Here is a 19,511-nt window from a genome sequence, read left to right as displayed (position 1 = left end):
ACAGACAGTCACAGCTGCAGGAGTGGCACCAAACCAAACCGAAACGGGGGCTGGATAAACAGGTCGGATAACACTGCCGCCCAGCATGCATGACTGCTTTAAAGGGGGGGGGGGAGCTCTGCCAGTAATGGCAGCTGCTATTGCCAAAACAATGTTGTGCACTAAGTATTGTCTTACACTGTATCCATTTGTTTGTAATATTGATGAGAGTTACCACGAGTGAGTATAAAGCATTCCTGCAGACTGGATAGACCTGCAAACACAACTGCCTCAATAAACTCCAGTTGGTTTCAACTCATATCTGCGGATATAAAGAGGTTTACATTATCGTGGTGCAGATGGAAACATGACATGTCTTCAAAGCCCCTTTTCACTTTGGCTTTCTTCCTGTTCAGTCAACGTTGATGGCTTAGGAATCAACACAATGCATCGAACACTAAAGGGAGAGTAAGTGACACTGATAGAAGACACCACAGCAAAAGACAGCGCTGTTGAGCTTCAGACTAATGGAATACAATGTTATACACTGAATACAGAGTACCTTGTATACTAGTCTTGGGTGAGCCAGCCATCGACACACACAGACGACAGATGATAGATACCCGATACTGGTGTGGATCCTCGCTAAAGGTCTTCAGAGCCAAATCCGTTAGAGATGGGTTTTATGTGTTGATCCCTGTGCCAGGGCTTCTGCACGTGTAAACAGTGTGGTTTGTGATGTACAAAATAAAGGTTTACAGAAAATAAATCATTTAAAACAACCTTAATATTCAGGCAGTCCCCTTCAGTGAACCCTCTCTCTCAAGGATTTGGTTCCCCTTATATACAATGTGGCTGGGCCGTGATTGACCATCAGTTAGTCATTCAAGACCCAGCCACATTCCACACGTGGATCTGGCAATCCCCACTATTTACACGTGCAGGGCCACAATCCCCAAATCAAACAGGTTCTATTTTGACCCCACTCCCGAGTGCCTAGTTTCTAAAACTGTCCCAAAAAAGAATTGCCACACTTTTAAATAATTATATGTTTTGCATACACACTCCTAAAATAAACCTGGTAGGAAGTGGTTTGACATTGCTGGAAGAGAGGACCCAGAATATTTTAACATTTACACATCAGATAGCATGAGTTGACACAAGCCTTATGGACAGGCTTTTAGCGAAATGGAACCCAGCCTGGGAAAGCGGCTGCTCTGAACTATAGAGTGCTAATTGGAAAAAAACGAAAAAGGAGAAGGGCGTGTGTTTGTGTCTGTTAGCAAGACCCGGTGTGCTCTCCTCCTCCCCGCTCTCAAACCCACACGCACTCTCATTACTTCACAGCATCCCCTTTGCAGGATTTTACTAACAAACTAATTTTACTCTACTGGTGCTGCTCCTGTCTGCGAGACAAGCCAAAATCTCAATCTTAAAAGGCAGGTGCGACAAACTAATTAGTTCAGTATTAAGGTGCGGAGAAATGACAGTTCTGGACAGCTGGGAATGGCGTAGACTAGTGTATGTTTTATTGCTCATTATTAAAGTGCAGGGTGACTAATGCTCTGTGTTAGGGTGATTGTACCATATAGCCGAGAGCCTCACGGTGACAGTTAGAGCACCTGATTCACATGACCCCACCCCCGACCTCTTAGCTCTGTAGATTCACGCCCCTTGACCCCCCTCCCCCCCGGCCAGTAAATCCCTAAAGCCTCCCGCCATCACCATGGCAACAGGTCTGAAAGGAGCAGATGGTCTGACCAAGCTCAGCAGCAATTAGAGAGAGAGAGAGAGAGAGAGAGAGAGAGAGAGAGAGAGAGAGAGAGAGAGAGAGGAGAGAATGGTTCAGGGGAAGAAGAGTGTGGGGCCTGTAAAGATGAGGCTGCCACAAACACTCTTCAATAAACTCCCCGCACAAAAACAGCAAGGACCACTAAAACATGTAATTGCATCTAATTTGCTTTTTAAAATGTCTTATGTTTTTGCATTTTGAAAGGACTAGGAGTGGAAGGGTGATCATTAAAATATCAAAACCATCACTGTAGCAGCACAACCGTGTATCAGAAGGCAAAGGATTCTCTGAAGCATTCAAATACAATTTCTCATTAGCTTTAGTAACATAATTACTGGCCCCTCTTTTATTCAAGAAGTATAAAATGCAAAAGAAAGAACCAGAAGATCTTCAACAGAAGAAAAGCAAGCCCTTTGGTTAGTACTCCTTTAAAAAACATGACCTTCAGATTCGTCTTCATTGAAAATGTTTTAGCACTTGGGAAGGGAGCTGCACTTTGGAATCGAATCTCAAGTCTCCGGAAGAGAGAGAACAAAGTAACACCCTTCAAAGTCAGACAAGACTTATTGCAGGACACAACAAATCATCACCTTCTACCGTCTAGAAAATGCATTCAAAAGTCAGTCAAGTTAGATACGAGGGCTCGTTAAATAAGGCTGTGTCAAAGAGAAAATAGAGTCGATGAGACCCCAATACCACAGGAGGGTGAGCCCTGCAGAGCCCCTTCTCCAAAGCATTCAAGACCATGTCACAGTAATCAGCACTGCCAGGTGAACTTCAAAGCACCAGCCCCATGCACATCTAGCTATTCTTCTATTGAAGAAAGGAACCGAGTTTGCAAACTAAAAAAAAAAATCAACCAATTAAAGCAGGGATCTCAACCCGGAGTGAACTTTGGACACTGTGTAAAACTACAGCCTACAGCTCTCTGCTCTCCTGCACTGCTTGTAATCTGTCTTGAAGAGGTCCCGAAGTGTGGACGTGTTTGCTTTGGAGAGAGACTGCGAGAGTTTGCGAGTGCCTGCAAATACGCCTGACTGTTTGACAGCGCCTGTGCGCCTGCGTTTCTCTGTCCGTTTTCGCTGTATCATTACAAAAAGGGCAGTTACGGCTGAGGGTCCAGCGAAGAGCATTCAGACTCATTTCCAGGCCTCAAATGTATGAATTATGGAGAAAAGTTGAGGGAAGTGAAACTGTTTCGTCTAGGACTTGATCAGAGTTGTATTTGTGTTTGGAACTTTGGCATACATTTTCAGGAGAGTTGTGTGTGTGTGTCTGTCTTATTGTATGTGTGCATGCTTGCATTTTGTTGTGATGCTTCCAGGCATCTCTGTGTGTTTCTGTCAGTGCATCTTTTTTTTTTTTTTTTTAAATAGCAATAGGGGTTTTGGCTAACGAGCATGTTTTGAGACTTCATACTGTTATGTTCACAGCTGAGTCGAAATCAACTCATTTATATTTTTGCAGCTTACCCAGAAAGAGACTCTCATCAAAGCAGTTCTCATCATATGCACGTCTTTGTAGATCTGCGGTTTGCTATACGAAGTTCTGCCTGTGTACGTGACGTGTGTGCCTCTCTGTGAGTTTTGCAGCATTTGTTTCTGTGTGTCTGTGCATGTGTAGGTCACCTTCCAGTTCCATACCATTAGACCCTGGGTCTGTGTCCCACAGTGAGACAGACCTGCCTACACAGCAGACCCATTGATTTATCCCTCACTTTAAAGTGCTTTCTGAGTCCTCTGCCGCCAATGACATTTGTGGATGATCAGTTAACCATCCATGAAAAAGGCTGCCAGCTGGGCTAGCATGTGGAGGGTAGGCACCATACCATGGATGGGCAGGCTGGGGGGTGGAACTGTGATTTGAAGTGCCCTGGTAATGTTGCATGATGTTTTTGGGGGACAATACCATTACATAAAAAACTGTACCTTTCTTACACAGATAGACCAAACAGCATGTCCAATATTGCTGTGTTCTGTATCCAAATACCCAGAAGTCAAATCGTCAAAATGTCTTGGGCTTGCCAGTGGATAATGATATTAATGACTTATCCCAACTTTACATCGTCATGGAATTGATGATGCAGGTAAACATCTGATTCACTTGCTATCGGCTTTCTCTAAAGACCGTGTAATACCCTTTGGGAGCCCGATTAGGGCGATTCCACTGTACAAGACCTGTGAATAGGAATGCGTGGGGCTTTGCTGAAGCACAACAATGGACCAGCAGGAAGGCAGGCCCTGTACCCATCACAGGCCTGTCCCTGCTGTGTGTGACAGTAAGCTGACAAACTTATCAGAGCAGCAGGGAGCCACTGATGGAATATTGAACCGTTTTCCGTTTAACTCGGCTGTCTGGCATGCTCACCGTCAGCCCAGGCCCAGTGCTTCTGTTGAGCACAAGGTAGGTCCTAGCACCTGGGAAAAGTGAGGACGCCGAGAGTCACACGAAGCCCTTTTCAGGAAGAGAATTGCATATAATGTTTTAGGGCTGGGTATCCCACACGTGTGCCGTTGCTGCTGCTGCCTGAAGCACTCTTGAAGATGAAGTGCTCAAGATTTTTAAAAGAGAAACAGCTTGGCTCATTAAAAATGAAAATGCTGTGTGTAACAAACCTGCCGGTGTCTCTCGCTCTGTGTGCTGAAGTCCTGGCCCTGCCTACAGCAGCTCCTCTCCAGAGCCTGCTTTGTGTCCCCCGGACTAGACAGCATTTTAATCCCATACATTTCAGAGGCTCAGCGCATTAGTGTCGTAACTCCTTAACTTGCAACCACTTTCAACACAGTGGCCTGCTCAGAGTTTGAATATCTTGATTCAATATGAGAAGTCCACAAGACATACAGGTTCTCATCAATATCAGAACAGGGGTGGAGTAGGAATGGAACTACGTAAAAAAAGGGTTTGTTCAAAGGACCTGGAATATTAAAAACGAATAGCAATTATAATTATGGAAAACTCAGTTTATCGGCTGAGTAGGCTAACCAGAATAGTATAAAACTGCAGTATGCTGAGACAGAGAGAGAGAGAGAGAGAGAGAGAGAGAGAGAGAGAGAGAGAGAGAGAATGCAAAGTCTCTGCCATGAACTCAGCAGGGGGACTTGCAGAGAGACAGTGCAGGCCTCATGCAGATCGAGGGAGAAAGAACAGAGAAAGCTGGTGGCATCTACTCGCCCTCCCCTCCCTGCTGTGTGAGTGCGAAGGGGGCATGACACAACTTGTACCCAGTACTCCTAGTGAAGGGGCAGATTCGAGGAAGAGAGAGAGCACAGGGAGGGGGCCCAGCATGGTGCTGCCACAGCCCCATGCCTTTGCCTTTTATTCGTTTCAATGTCGTCTATTAAAACCTCACTGAACTGGCAGGCTGGCGTGGGCTGGCGATTAAGACGGGAACCACAGGCGATGCTGGGTTTGCTATTTATTAATTTTTTATAATTATTTTTACTTCAGGTTTCTTGAGAATTGAATTACAGGTTAGATACAAAAAGGAAAACTGAACAGCAAAAAACCAAGCTTGCATGATGTACAAAGCCTCCAGTGTGTTCAAAACTACCATAACAAATGCTTTCCAACATTAAATCTGTGTCTGTACAAAACGGTGCATCATTTAATAATATTGTATTGTTCTCACAATGTTCAGGAAAGGTCTAATAAAGTCTGCGTTGTAGAAGGTAATACATTTTTTTTTTTTTTGAACCGGATGATATAGCACTATCAGCACAAACTAACCTAAAAAAAAAAAAAAAAATCACTACTGAGCTGGAGGGAAAATACATGCTATCAAAAAAAAATCCTCGAAACACAAACAGCCCATCTTACTCCAGCCTTTGTTGGCCACGCTGTTCTATATTTCAACAGAAACTCAGGAATTTGTTCTGCTACAGAATATAAAACCAAATCCTCTGCTGGTTTTAAAACGAAACAGACGTTGATATGACAAGCCTGTTGCTGGGCAGAGCCCAGAGCAGAGCCCAGAGCAGATTAGGGAAATCTTATAGTTTCCACGGAGGGGAACATAGGAAGAGGTCTTGTTGCAAAGACGGCTTCTTCTTCCGAGAGGGAATCCTCTCTCACCGTCAGCCAGTGAGGAATCAACATTCACTCACCAGGGGAGAGAAGATCAAGAGTTAATTTGCATTCACGTCAGAGACCTCAGCTCAAACAACCACGTAACACACTTTCTCTGTTATCTCACAAAGAAAGTCGCTTAAAACCAACAATTTGTCACTGTCTGCTACTCTTGGGTATGCCTAATTTTTTTTCTGGGCTGTAAATCATCACTATAAAATAAGCGATTCTCAAGGCTGTTTGGCCTTGCTGCTGCACACTGCCAGACGCACGCTCGACAAATCATTGAGGACTTATAGGGATTCCATCCGCATGCCTCCATATCCTGCCTCCTGAGCACTAGAAAACACGTCCTTATGTTTCCAATTCATTCTGCAGAATCTGGACCAGAGGGAGGGGGAGGGGAAGGGGGAATCCAAGGATGAACTTTCTCTCCGAAAAACAAACACCAGTCTTTCACAGCTGACCACTTTAATCATCTCGCTCAATTCAGTAGCTCCTTCTACCCAAACTGCCTTGTTTTCTGTACAAACAGGGGCTCTATCTTTACCACACAGAGAATGCATTAAAGAGTGGGATGCATGTTTGTGTGTTACTCTAGTCACTTTCACCATTGGAAACGAACAATGCTGACCATGTGTTATCATGATTTAGTACTTTTTTTTTTGTTTCTTTAGCTAAATAACTTATTCCAACTCAAATAACAACATGTACTTGGAGTAAATTCATTTGCAATGGGGCTGGTTTTAAAAGCAGATATATATGCTACATTAATGGCAATACTACATTTTTTGTACTGTTATTATTTTGGTTACAAAGTCTTCCTGCAGATAAATGAGGCAGGGGCTCTCAGTAGAAGAGTAAGTTTGCCTCTCCCTGTCTTGAGTCACAGGGGAACTCTGTGGTCTGGATTCCCTGGGATCCCTTTACATCAACACAAGTAGAGCAGCTAAAACATAACCCAACTGTCTCTACCAAAAAAGGGTTACCCCCACTCAGGGGGTGAGATAGTTATCGATATCCTGCAGCCTTACACTGCTTACCTCCTACTCCCTCAGCTCTAACCACTAGGCCACATTGTTTCCCTCCCAGTCCCCTAGATCTAACCAACAGTTCCCAAAATTCAGGCAGCCTAACAATACAGTCTTTTTGTCAGATATATTTGCCAGAGTTCCCCTGCCCTCACCTCTCCTCCCCCAGCTTCAGATGAGTCAGTAACCCTGGACGCCTTCAACAGTTCCAGCTGGCTAATCAGACTTAACACAGTGGGCTTTGTGTCTGGCAGGGATGGGAAGCAGAGCCAAGCAGGGGAGGCATCAAGGACCCCAGCAGGGAGTGCAGTGCCCTGCCTTCACCCCAGGGCAGCAGGCTGAACCAGATGCAGCAATGTGCCTCCCACTGGGGCACTATCAGCAGAGGTACGTGGAGAAGACTGGGTCATCCCAAGCCTGAGGGTTCCACATTTAAAACCTAGTTTGCCGTTTCCCAAACACTGAAGCTAAGCTACCATCAGCATCAGTACCACAACTTACAGTTGCACTAAATACATCCTGAAGTGAAGTGAAGTGCTCGCCTTGTTTTGAAAGATCGCGTCTCAGTTCTACAGAAAGATAAGAGTTGTATTTGAAAAGCCCTCCCTCCTGCCCCCTCTTTCTCAGTCCCGGCTCCCGCACCCTGGCTGTGCTAATTCGAGGCTTGTGGTGCCACATTCTAGAACGGTAAAAAATAAAGCTTTTTGGCTCATTCCGTCTCGGAGATAAGAGGCCTTTAAAACAAGAGCCGACAGATGCGATGTACATAAAGGGTCGGGTTCAACCAGGCATAAAAGCCAACGCTCAGGCTCAGACGGATTCAATACATGTCATACATCCATGTGTCTGCTTGTGGAGTGACTGCAGAGGTGCCATATATATATATACCAAGAGCAGAGGAACAAAGATCAATTCTGCTCACAAAATGGGTTAATCAATGGAACTAATGAGCCTGTAAAAAACAGTGTTTCAATACCCACTCTATCAAAAAACTATATAGGTCAGAAACTGTACTAACAAACCTACCCAGTCTGGTGGAAAGTGCAGTATTTACTTGTTCCTTTTACGCACCCTTGTTCCCTTCAAATATTCCATTTAAGTCAGTCTTGTTTGTGACATGCCACAGACTGAAGTGTGAGCTTTTCTGAGCACTCCTTGCACAATCATTTAAGGCCCTACATACTTGTTTCCAAAAAACCCCAAACCCCAAGCCTGGTGCTTGAAATTCCAGGAGTTAATCAAGCCAGTTTCAAAAACAAAATGCACGCAAACCGCAAATCATAGAGACTACTGACAGGCTGATTACAACCCTTGGTGTGCCAACTCCTAGTGAGCAAAACTGTTACTTGTTGAGGTAGTGTACTACACATTCAGCTCCTGTACTGCAGAAGCAATAGTGCTACAGATTACACTGGCTAATACCTTCAGCTCTGTTCATTTAGGGAATTGCAGCCAGAGCTCCTCCCAAAGTTTCCACTTGATGAAGGAAGCCCCATATTAACTGTTCCAAGGACGTTGCTGATTCAACGTGACAGTCCTCAATGATTACCCACTGTAATTCCTTCAGGGAGCTCCGGGTGCAAAGCACTGAACAATATAGTCACAATCGGGTCTAAAGAAAATAAATCTTCATGAAGCTCAATCTGTATCTGAGGGGTCTGTGCCAGAACAGAATACCACAGCTATTTAAGCAGATCCAGTGTTTTCCTGATTTTCATGCCAGAACAAAATCTGCATTGTTTTAACTAATCAGCATAACTATTTGTTTTACACTACAGTACTTATTAAAGTAATGCAAGCCATCTTTCCTAGTTGCGTTTCACTCAAAATCAATCATGGTTGAGCAACTGCATTCAAACCCCCCCTCCACTCACAGAATCCCATCTGCGATTTCTTTTGTTTTTTCCAGGATTTTTTGGTACTATTCCTTTGGAAAGAAGCATGCCTGCTCAAACGTCGTGCCTACTGGCGTGTTAAGCAACAGCTGTCATTAACCACAACACAAACAAAAAAAGAAAAGTGAAACACATTCGTAGATTTATTACATTGTTTTTAACTTCCAATTAATTTTAGAAATGTTAAATCAGGAATACTGAATAATTAGCAAGCATATAGCAGCAACACTTTCATAGCTGGTAAACACCGTCACGTGACACAGAGACGTCAATGCTGATTTGCATACCTCCGAGAAGAAGTTTTTAAACATACCATGCAGAGCTCCTGCAATGATCCACTGCAGTCATGAAGGAAGTGGAGCTGGTTGGGTACAGAATACCCCATGGAATTAGCTTTCCATTCCATGAAACTGTGTCATAAACACTGAGTTTACAATCCACTTGTGTTCTTTCTGCTTTCTGTGTTCCGTAGCATTTGTAAATTCCACAGACATTGATGATGTCACCGTCTCTGGAATGTATAGGTTTAAAAAGAGGCATAACTGCAGTGTACAAAAATGAAAAAGATGAAAAGGTTTTTTTTGGGGGGGGAGGATGTAAAATGATTTAAAAATAGATTTCTTTCAGGACGTTTTGGACAAAAGCCCTAGAATTTTAGGATCGAGACAATTAAAAATAAAACTACATGAACCTAATTTTAGATCTTTTACTTAACGTCACATTTTTAAATGTCATTCAGTATATGGAAAACTACCAAGTGTATGCAATTCAGTTTGTTGGCGTAACATTATTCAGCAGGTTTCATTCGACTTTTTTGAAGCACATTTAATTCATTCTATAGGGGGATGCAGAACTTTAGGCCATAGCTGTAGACCACACAGCAAGAAGAAGCCTTTGGGGGAGATGAGTGTATAGATAAGGCGCTTAGGGATAGCCCCTTTTACACCCACAGTTTGGAAAATTTACAATGGCAGGATGCATTGTGGAAAAGCACAATGCATTTAAATGCAAATCGCTGTACAGGGGCTAATGTTCCCTATTCGCTGGGGGGGACATTTCCACCAGCACAGAGCAGCTTTATTCTATTAAAAAAAAGACCTTTACAAAAATAAAGCTCATTATTCCTTATTCTATATTTTTTCCTCAAACTAAAAGGATAATTCAGTGCTGGTTATTGTATCATTATTATATTGCATAATTCAGTGGCTTATCGGGTTTGCACTGTTATGCGGCAGACCTATTATTTAGACACAGTGTTTAAAAGACACTGTTATTTTCACAGGCGAGATGAGAAATACGGTCAGCTGTAAAAATTAAAAAAGTCACGTTTCAGATAACAGGCGGTGAGAATGGATTGATTTTGCTGCAGCCGTTTAATTGGGAGCAATGGCACACCCTTACATTTTTAGCGGGCTCATTTGAAGCTTTATGACCCTCCTAAAAGTGTGGGACAAACAGGCTCTCCACTGGTCTGGACACTGGGAAGCCATGGCTCCTCCTTACGCAGCCCTTTAGGGATGTTTTATCATTAGCAGAGATCCACAGCTGAATGGCCTTCCGAAGCTGTCTCTTACATACTGTGGCCCCTGAAAGAAATCCATACAACACCTCTGCATGAATTGAGTCCAATTACCTAGGCTGACAGGCCTACGCCAGGGCGTCACAAAGACGTCAGTAATGTTACAAACAGGTGGACTTCAGAGTTCCTAAACACTCTTCCAAGTAGTTTCCCATTAAAGCAGTTTTCTTATGTTACCAGTTTTATTTTCCTATTAAAAATGAGTGGTGCACACTAGAGAAACAAACAACATAACTTGGTGACACTCTGCATTACTGATCAGTCACTTGAGGGTCATTTTTAATGATCTCAACAGCAGTGGGTTTTAATGCTACCTCCCTAAAATTGCTAACCCCGATATATCTTTCCGCTGTCATTTTTCTTTCATTCTGTTTATTGATGATAACAAGGTGGTCAATACAGTTAGTCTCAACAGCAGGACTCATAAAAGGCCGGTGGTATTTCCATGTGTCACTGTTGAGATCACTTCGTTCCCCACTTAATTCCTCCCACCAGCACATCCTTGTCCGTTGCCCACAAGCTCGCTGACTGCCTGTGCTGGGAGGTGTGTAACCCAGCGGAGAGAGAGAGAGAGAGAGAGAGAACGGGGAGTAGATCCCATCTTTGATTAATCACAGTGATGAACCGGGAGCCCAGAGCCGAGCAGAGCTGAATTTCCATGTTATTAATAAAATAGCGAGCTCTAATCTCCCGCTCGGAAGTATTACACAGCCCGCAAAATAGAAAATCTTAAAAAAATATATATAAAATAAATCATGGCTGTGCACTTATCAGAGCTTCTAAAAATTACTTTTTTGAAGAAGAAGAACATACTATATATGAAACAGATCTAGGCTACTGTTGGTGATGGCACACAAACACCATCCCAGCTCTGGAGACAGGTGAAGCAAATTAAAAGCTTTTAGACTCACTGGCAAACCTGTGCGACGGCTGAAATAAAAATTGGTTTAACGTTACAGTTGGTGCAGTTAGATTGTTAGGTTGGCCACGAGTTTATGAGGCACCCTTTGTTTCACATGAGGGACCATTGTTAAGAGAAAAAAGGGATTGGATAGCGGGCACATGCTCCTCCATGCCTCGAGGGCTGGATTAAACAGCAAGTCTCTGCTTGAGGATTGGAATGGATTGACACTGGAGAAAACCAAGACTCCATTTAGGGCCAAAGCACCAACAAATACAACCATACACTCAAGCGATTTGAGGGGGAAAGAATAATCAGCGACAATGTTTCAGCTATTTCAGCTACAGATAGATATAGATAGATAGATACAGCTAATTCCCATCTACAAGTACATTCATATCTATATATAAATATAGGAGTTACATAAGGTAACTCTGGGTGTTTTTTGGTAGAGATTTGACCGACTTAGAAACTTGCGACTCAGCTGCTTTTGCAAAGGTTTCCCTTGGTTCCAGTGATTCTGGATACATGGACTCATTGACAGGGGCTGCCATGAAGACATCAATGCTACTGCTCCCCTACTCATGCACATGCTCATGCACGCTCGGGTATCTACCCTGAACCATGCACAGTTCCTTTCTGTATTGTATTGAGAGTTTGCATTGGCATGCAGTCCTGAATCTCACTGCAAACCTACTTGTTCCTGCCAAAATCAATCTCCAAACCCAGACAGGGTCTCTCTTCTCTCTCTCCACTCAGAGAGGAGCAGAGAATTCCAGCTGGACTAGACTGGGTGGGGGGGGGGACTGGATTTGCCATCGCAGTCATTTTAAAGATGAAGCAATGAAGCATTACTTAATAGATCAGCCTGGACAGTCATCCATTGCATCCATGCAAAGCAATGCAAATACGACACAGCACTGCAGCTGTAACAGAACAGCACCTTATCTCAATAACTGTGTGCATTGGTTATTTCCAGGAAGCACTGAAATGAGAAGAGGGTTTTTATCCTTATATACTACAAATGAAAGAAAAACAGGAAATGTAATGAAATCAGGCTATCTCAATGCTCGGAGGTAAACAGACACAGCCTGTCTGGAAATCGCTTCTTATCGTATCTTTATTGGGAAATCTAATTTAATGAAAGCAATTCATTGGGAAATTCCGATTCCTAAGCCTGTAAAAACATCAATTTAAAAAGACAACAACTTGAGCTTGTTTACCTTCTAACATAGTTCAACTAACAATGCTTGATGTAAACAATAATTACTACTATTATATAATACCCAGTGCAATATCTAATGTATAGGTCTAGTAATATGCTGTCATCATTTTTACTGTCGTCTCTTTTTATAAAAAGGTACCATTGCTGCACTGCCCCTTCCTCCAGATTCGTGGGGTTTCTGCAGGCGCTTGAAAATCTATGCAAGAATGTTTATTTGGCAACTGTGTGACCCCGATACCTGCCCGCCCACGTGTCACAGCTCCTGTTCGGTGCCCAGTCCAGTTTGAATTACTTGATTGGTGTGCAGATACATCAATCTAGGACTAAAGACCATTGTATTTTGTATCTTGCTCTTAATTGTACTGTAATTCTTGAAATGTATTTTTTGTATACAACTGTAAGTCGCCCTGGGTAAGGACGTCTGCTAAGAAATAATAATAATAATAATAATAATAATAATAATAATAATCAAAACAACCTTTTAATGACCGAGGTATGCTTCCTGTCTCAAATTATCCTATTTAAGAACGATTTTTAAGTATTAGTAAATTCTTTATTTTTAATATATACTGTAATGCCTCGAATGTAGTATTTGTTGAATGGATTGTTATCACTTAATTAAATATAACTTGCGGATTTACGATAACAACTGCCAGGTAACAGGGACCAGAAACCACCCTGTGCAGAGCCCACTAGAGGGAGCCCTGCTTGCAATGCTGCCATCTAGTGAGAACTAAGGGAAGTACACCGGACACCAAATAAGGAGCTGTGTCCCACAACCATGTTAAACCCCCCTGCTGAAATTCATGCAATTCCTCACTGTGACCTGATTTACTACCACAGGTCCGAATACTTAGCAACAGCTCAGGACCCACTTCACGACTCCGTTCAATATCGCATTATTGATGCAGTCTTTATTGCATCATCATCATTATTATTGAACAGGGTATTTTTCACATTTGGATTTTGAATTGATCCTGTTTATAATACACGTATAATATAATAGGTGCAGTACAGTACATTCTAAAACAACACGCGACCCGGGCATGAAGTATAGCGCCATCCCTGGCTGCCCTGCGCTTTATCACTCACACCTGAGCTCTCACTGAAAGGCGTGGCAGACGAGCGCACTCGAATTTATCATTTATATTTTAGCAGTCTGTTTAAACGCTCTACAAAAAAATGTATGTTTCTGTGCTACTGCCCCTACTGCTCTGCTACCGGCATACTAGGACGGCAATGTTTCTCTTAACGGTTTACGATATACATGTACGTGTTAAAAAATAACAAAGAAAATATGGGTGGAATGCTTCCTTACATAAACTAAAAAAAATATATATATATAGTGTCAATAATAATAATAATAATATTCAACAGCATTTAACGCCGTTTCCATGAAGTTATTATTAATACACACGCCGTACGCCCGGTCTCTGTAGCGAGCGGGTGCAATGCATGTTGACTAAATACAGCATCTCCCAAATTCTGCAGTTTCCTTTGAGAACCACGGTTAAGATTGTGACAAGTGTGCTGTTGCACTCAAATCAATCCCCTACCAACCACACCCCGAACTGAACAGTCAAGTTGAAAATGTAAGAGTAATAGGCAAACAGAAACGGGCGCTATTACAGAGTATGGCAATATCTTACTGTGCGATCTTATAAAACCAACTAGAGCACAGTGCAAAACAGCAGTCCTTCATCTCACTGCATTAACAATACTAACATCACACCTACACAAATACAGAGCAGGTGGAGATGGGGTTCATTTGCTGTTTGTGTTTGCTTTCTCAAAACGTTTAATCGCCAGATATTTTTTCCCCTCCTATGCCCTATTAGTTTCGCCATCTGTCTGCGTCCTGACAATATCACATATATAGTCCACTTTATCACACAATGCGATACCAACCACCTTGTACCCAAATAATAATAATAATAATAATAATAATAATAATAATAATAATAATAATAATAATAATAATAATAATTTCGGTAAAATATACCCTGGTTCAGATTATAGGTTCATACGCATTTATACACAAATTGCTTGAACATTTACTACCATAAAAATTACATCTCGACTCTTAAAAAGTGTTCATTTAAATATCTGTATATCGCTTGGCTAGAACCGTCCCATACAGACAAAATGCATGACTATGAGGAAGCTTTTTCATATTTGTATATCTCAAACAGCGTGCGTTTTTTTGCACCAAATAAAAATCTACCCATACAATAATAATAATAATAATAATAATAATAATAATAATAATAATAATAAATGACATTATAAAGCACTTTATTGGGATTACTATTATTTTAAGAAGTTACCCGTTTAGAGGTGCTTACCTGATAAAGTTACAGCCAGCAGACATATCAAAAAACTGGACAGCATCAACACGGCCATGTCTCCGTCCCAAAATCTCCCAAACAAAACCAAAAAAAAAAAATGAAGTAGGGATTTAACTGGCGCGCAACTTCAGCGAGGGACGTGGTCAGAAACGCCACTAGTTCACAATAATCAGGTTTTCCGCTGCGAAATATCGTTCAAAAAAATAACAGCGAGCGCAATGGCAGAGGCAGCGGCACTAACAGCTGGATGCAAGTGTACTGCGATCTCTCCTCCCATCCAAATCGGGCGGTATTCCGGGATTTGCACTTGTGTTCAGTGAAATGTGTTCTAATAATGAAGCAATGCCCCCTTTATTTCTGGAGAGGCCATGCAAATCGAATGCTTTAATCATGCGTGTAAAGTGCGCGGGTAGCCAAGCCAAGGAAGGGGAGAAATCCCTCTTTCAAGACAAGAAAGTTCAGCATTCCATAATGCCCAGAATTTGAAAATCCACACACTAATAACTGCTCCAAAGCTCCAACAACGATGCGATTGTAACCCTCGCTCTACGTCCCTGGTCTTTCCCTGTACTGTGTCCCCCTTTTTGGGAGAAAGGAGGAGAGAGGGGCGGGGAGATTATTTTGGTGAGGTTGATGCGGTGCAAGTTCCCGAATGACAGTTCTTTCTTTTTTTTTTTCTTTTCCCCGAAACAAACCAAAAAATGCCAGTCGTTTTCCAAAGCTTTAGTTTGTTTTCCCTCGTCGGATCTTTTTCGAAAATGTTAAAATACAAGTTTCAAAAAGCCATCTTCTCGGCATAGCGAAATGCGCTTAGGATAAATGGATATCTGTTTGTTGGAGTTGTGTGCGGGGCTGGCTATGCTCTTTCTCACTGGTTGCAGATGCGTTCCCTCCCAGTATTCCTGTTTCTTTTCCCCCTGTGCAATTACAGCCTGTAGGAAATGCCTTGCTCTCAAGACCTCCTCAGCACGAATGCTACAGTGTAACTGACTCGACAGAGCAAGGATCGGAGCACGATGACGTCACACGGGGGCGGGGCTTCCGCATCGTCCTGCACAAGAAGGAGACTGGGTTATGCTTCTGTCATGCAACTTTTGCCGGGTGTCGTCATAATTTAAAGTGACATTAAGAATGACGAGCCCCAATTCGTGCTGTAAAGATCTTATCAGTATTATATCCGGGACATCGAAAAGTAATTTAAAAAATAATGCATTACAAAATTAAAGTAACAAACAATACATACTTGATAATGACCTATTACAATATAGTCTGTAGAGCAAGTAACCTTAATTGCCACAACTCTGTTCGGGTAACGTTTGAGGAATGGTAGCAAACAGGGAAATGTGTATTTTATAAAATACAGCTTTGTGCACAGAAGCGTGTGGTGCACGTGACATGCATGTCCAGTGTGTTGCATACCCATTGTATATATCATGATTCATTTCTTAGCAGACGCCCTTATCCACGGCGACTTACAATTGTTACAAGATATCACATTATTTTTTACATACAATTACCCATTTATACAGCTGGGTTTTTACTGGAGCAATCTAGGTAAAGTACCTTGCTCAAGGGTACAGAGGTAGTGCACCTGGAATTGAACCCATGACCCTCTGGTCAAGAGTCCAGAGCCCTAACCACTACTCCACACTACTGCCCTATATATACAGTTTTATAAAATGATATCAAGAACATGCAGAGCTGGGAATAGCAGAGAATCCATTATAAAAGTGTCCTCTAATAAAAGCATGGCAAAGCATGTTAAAGCAGCATTGTGAAAGCATGGGAAAGCATTGCAAAGCACAGAGAGGCTCGGTAAAGCATATTAAAAACACGGGAAAACATGGGAAAGCTGTAAACTTTTAGAAGTTAATTTAATTTAATATATGAAGAACTGTGTGTGACTGTTGTTAAGTGCCTACTGGTATTAATAGAAGTACTTGGAATTACAGGTGTAGTTCAGTCTAAGCACTGAAGAACATTCAGGTGCAAGTGAAACAGAAGGACTAGCCTGTGTGACACATGAAAGAACCGTTCATATTCCTCTTGTGTGTTCATTACAGCACACCGTGTATTAAGACAACTAACAAAGTGTCTTTGATAGTCTGGAAAGAAGGCCAGGGACCCTTATTTAAATTTTAAGGGTGGATCTTTGAGTTTAAACCTTTCATCATGAAGGGTTCCTAGCTATAAGCTTTTAATCACATATGATGTGGGCAGTCCTACCATTAACCTTGGTACAGACTCACAGAACACACTCACAATGGCAATGCAGAACTCTGTTATTTATCTGAATACAAACAGAAAGAAAACACAAAAGAAAAACTGCTTGTGCCACATTGAGATGCTTGGATATATTGTGAGAAGTGTTGAATTTAAATCAAGGGAAGTAATGTTAAAACTCTACAATGCATTAGTAAGACCTCACCTAGAATATTGTGTTCAGTTCTGGTCACCTCGTTACAAAAAGGATATTGCTGCTCTAGAAAGAGTGCAAAGAAGAGCAACCAGAATTATCCCGGGTTTAAAAGGCATGTCGTATGCAGACAGGCTAAAAGAATTGAATCTATTCAGTCTTGAACAAAGAAGACTACGCGGCGATCTGATTCAAACTTTCAAAATCCTAAAAGGTATAGACAATGTCAACCCGGGGGACTTCTTTGACTTGAAAAAAGAAAAAAGGACCAGGGGTCATAAATGGAGATTAGATAAAGGGGCATTCAGAACAGAAAATAGGAGGCACTTTTTTACACAGAGAATTGTGAGGGTCTGGAACCAACTCCCCAGTAATGTTGTTGAAGCTGACACCCTGGGATCCTTCAAGAAGCTGCTTGATGAGATTCTGGGATCAATAAGCTACTAACAACCAAACGAGCAAGATGGGCTGAATGGCCTCCTCTCGTTTGTAAACTTTCTTATGTTCTTATGTTCTTATGTTCTTCTTATACGCATGCCCACCTCCCCAAAACCAGTGTTGTAACTTTGTTTTGCTTGAGTAGTTACTAAGCAGAGCAAATAATGATTTGAACAGAAACAAAATACATAGACTCGTTGTATACAGAACACACACAATATGATATTCAACAGGTAAGGAATCCAATATTAGGCACATGTAGATAGATAGAAAGTATCTCTTTGATATGTTCTAACGTGCAAATTGTAAACTGCATACCGGCTATCGATATACATTGGAATCCGCTTTTATATTCAGCTTGGGATTGCATTGCATGTGGCTTTGGACTACAAAGCAACGCAGGTCGTGTTTATGAGAGTAGTTTTATGTGAAGTTGGAGTAAATGAGGGTGATGCTATGGTCTGAGTCAGGTTTAAAATCCAGCACGTTCCTTCAGATACCTGGGATTTATAGAAGCTAGTCTCTGTGGGTTAAAAAAGAATAAATGATGCTCTGCATACAATAGGGCCTGCACCGAAGTCACTCTCTTACTAAACGATTATGGGTCCCTGTGGACACATGTATAATGGTCTGTTTGCAAAAAGGCTGTTTTGTCCAGAACGCAAAGACTTACTTCAAGAAAGCAAGCGCCACAGCAGTCATGTTTACCGGGAGGGCAAAATCAGTCACTTTACTTACCCCTTCCGAAAATCATGGGGAGGTGCGGGCCATCGGGACCTATGCAGTCCCTGATAGCTATTGGGGATGTGAGATAAAAGTGTTGACAAAGCGTGGCCATGCTTAACTTCTGATCTGATGTGTACTTTTTTTTTTTTTTTTGACAAGGCTGTGTGCACGTAAGGTAACAAAGGAAAGGTCTGTCTACGTACATTTTCTCCCGACTCGTGCATTATATAACTTATGGTTTTTAAAGCTCTGGGAAAGTGTAGCGAAGTCTTGAAAATCCAATTGTGTGATTGGGGCTACTGTTAGACCTTTAAATACAAACTGCATCGATAAAATCACGGCACTAAAACTAAAGTTGCAAAAACGCAACATTTCTCAAAATGTCAACTTAAAAAAAAGGAATTTACAGAAAAAATGACCTTTCGGGTTTTTGTTTTCATTTTATTTGAATGTAGAAGAGAGTATTTGTGTGAGGCTGACCTTTTCATTATGAGCTGTGACCGCATCGAAATACTCTCTTCAAGTTCAGCGGGAGAAAATAAAAGCTGGAATTAAAAAAAAAGAAAGGGATTTAATGTCGGCAAGTAAATTGGGTTACAAAATTGAACCATGCGGTAGCAAATACATTTGGGTTAGAAACAAAGGAACGCATCACTGTACTTTATATACAGTACTGAGACCACAGAATGCAATTAACAACCTGTGTATTGTAGTTTGGTAAAGGGAGACTTGCACAAAGAAAAATACATGACCGGCTGCATACTATAACACTATAGACCAGGGTTTCCCTACTAGCGGACCGCGGTCCAGATACGGACCCCAAAGCAATTCTTTCCGGACCCCACGCACATCAGCCATTTGTCTGGCCTTTTAGTTATTCTGAATTTTAGCCGCCATACACAGATAACGCCGATAGTGGAAGACGGCGCACTTTCTAAGCACTGACTGCAGCTAAAGTTTAGAATTGTCTTTTGCACGTTGCAAAAACTGTCCAGACACAAAGAGAAAAACTGATTTAGAAAACCAAGTTTTCTTTTTCTTTTCTTCTCCATGATTGGTCTAACAGCAAACCGATGCGCCTAATATGCAGGAGATGGTGACACTCGTCAAAAAGTT

The 19,511-nt window shown here is 41.9% G+C and overlaps 1 protein-coding gene across 9 annotated transcripts in view; it reads right to left on the bottom strand.

The window, feature by feature from the left end:
* Positions 1-15,871, bottom strand: part of LOC117966668 (nectin-1-like) — a 147,340-nt gene extending 131,469 nt beyond the window's left edge. For 7 of the 9 annotated variants that reach the window (XR_009311110.1, XM_034913209.2, XM_034913213.2 and 4 more), the window contains exon 1: positions 14,813-15,871. Coding sequence is in view for 7 of the 9 variants with exons in the window: in XM_034913209.2 (XP_034769100.2) it covers positions 14,813-14,870 (58 nt within the window). In the remaining 2 variants the exon portion in view is untranslated. The remainder of the gene's footprint in view (positions 1-14,812) is intronic. The other 2 variants (XR_009311112.1, XM_059009761.1) reach the window with 2 other exon arrangements.
* Positions 15,872-19,511: the final 3,640 nt, after the last annotated feature.

The sequence above is a fragment of the Acipenser ruthenus genome, chromosome 39 (genome assembly GCF_902713425.1).
Source record: "Acipenser ruthenus chromosome 39, fAciRut3.2 maternal haplotype, whole genome shotgun sequence".
In the NCBI taxonomy this organism is placed as follows: Eukaryota; Metazoa; Chordata; class Actinopteri; order Acipenseriformes; family Acipenseridae; genus Acipenser; species Acipenser ruthenus.
Note: the sequence above shows the minus strand (reverse complement) of the source record. Positions and strands in the feature narration are given on the sequence as shown.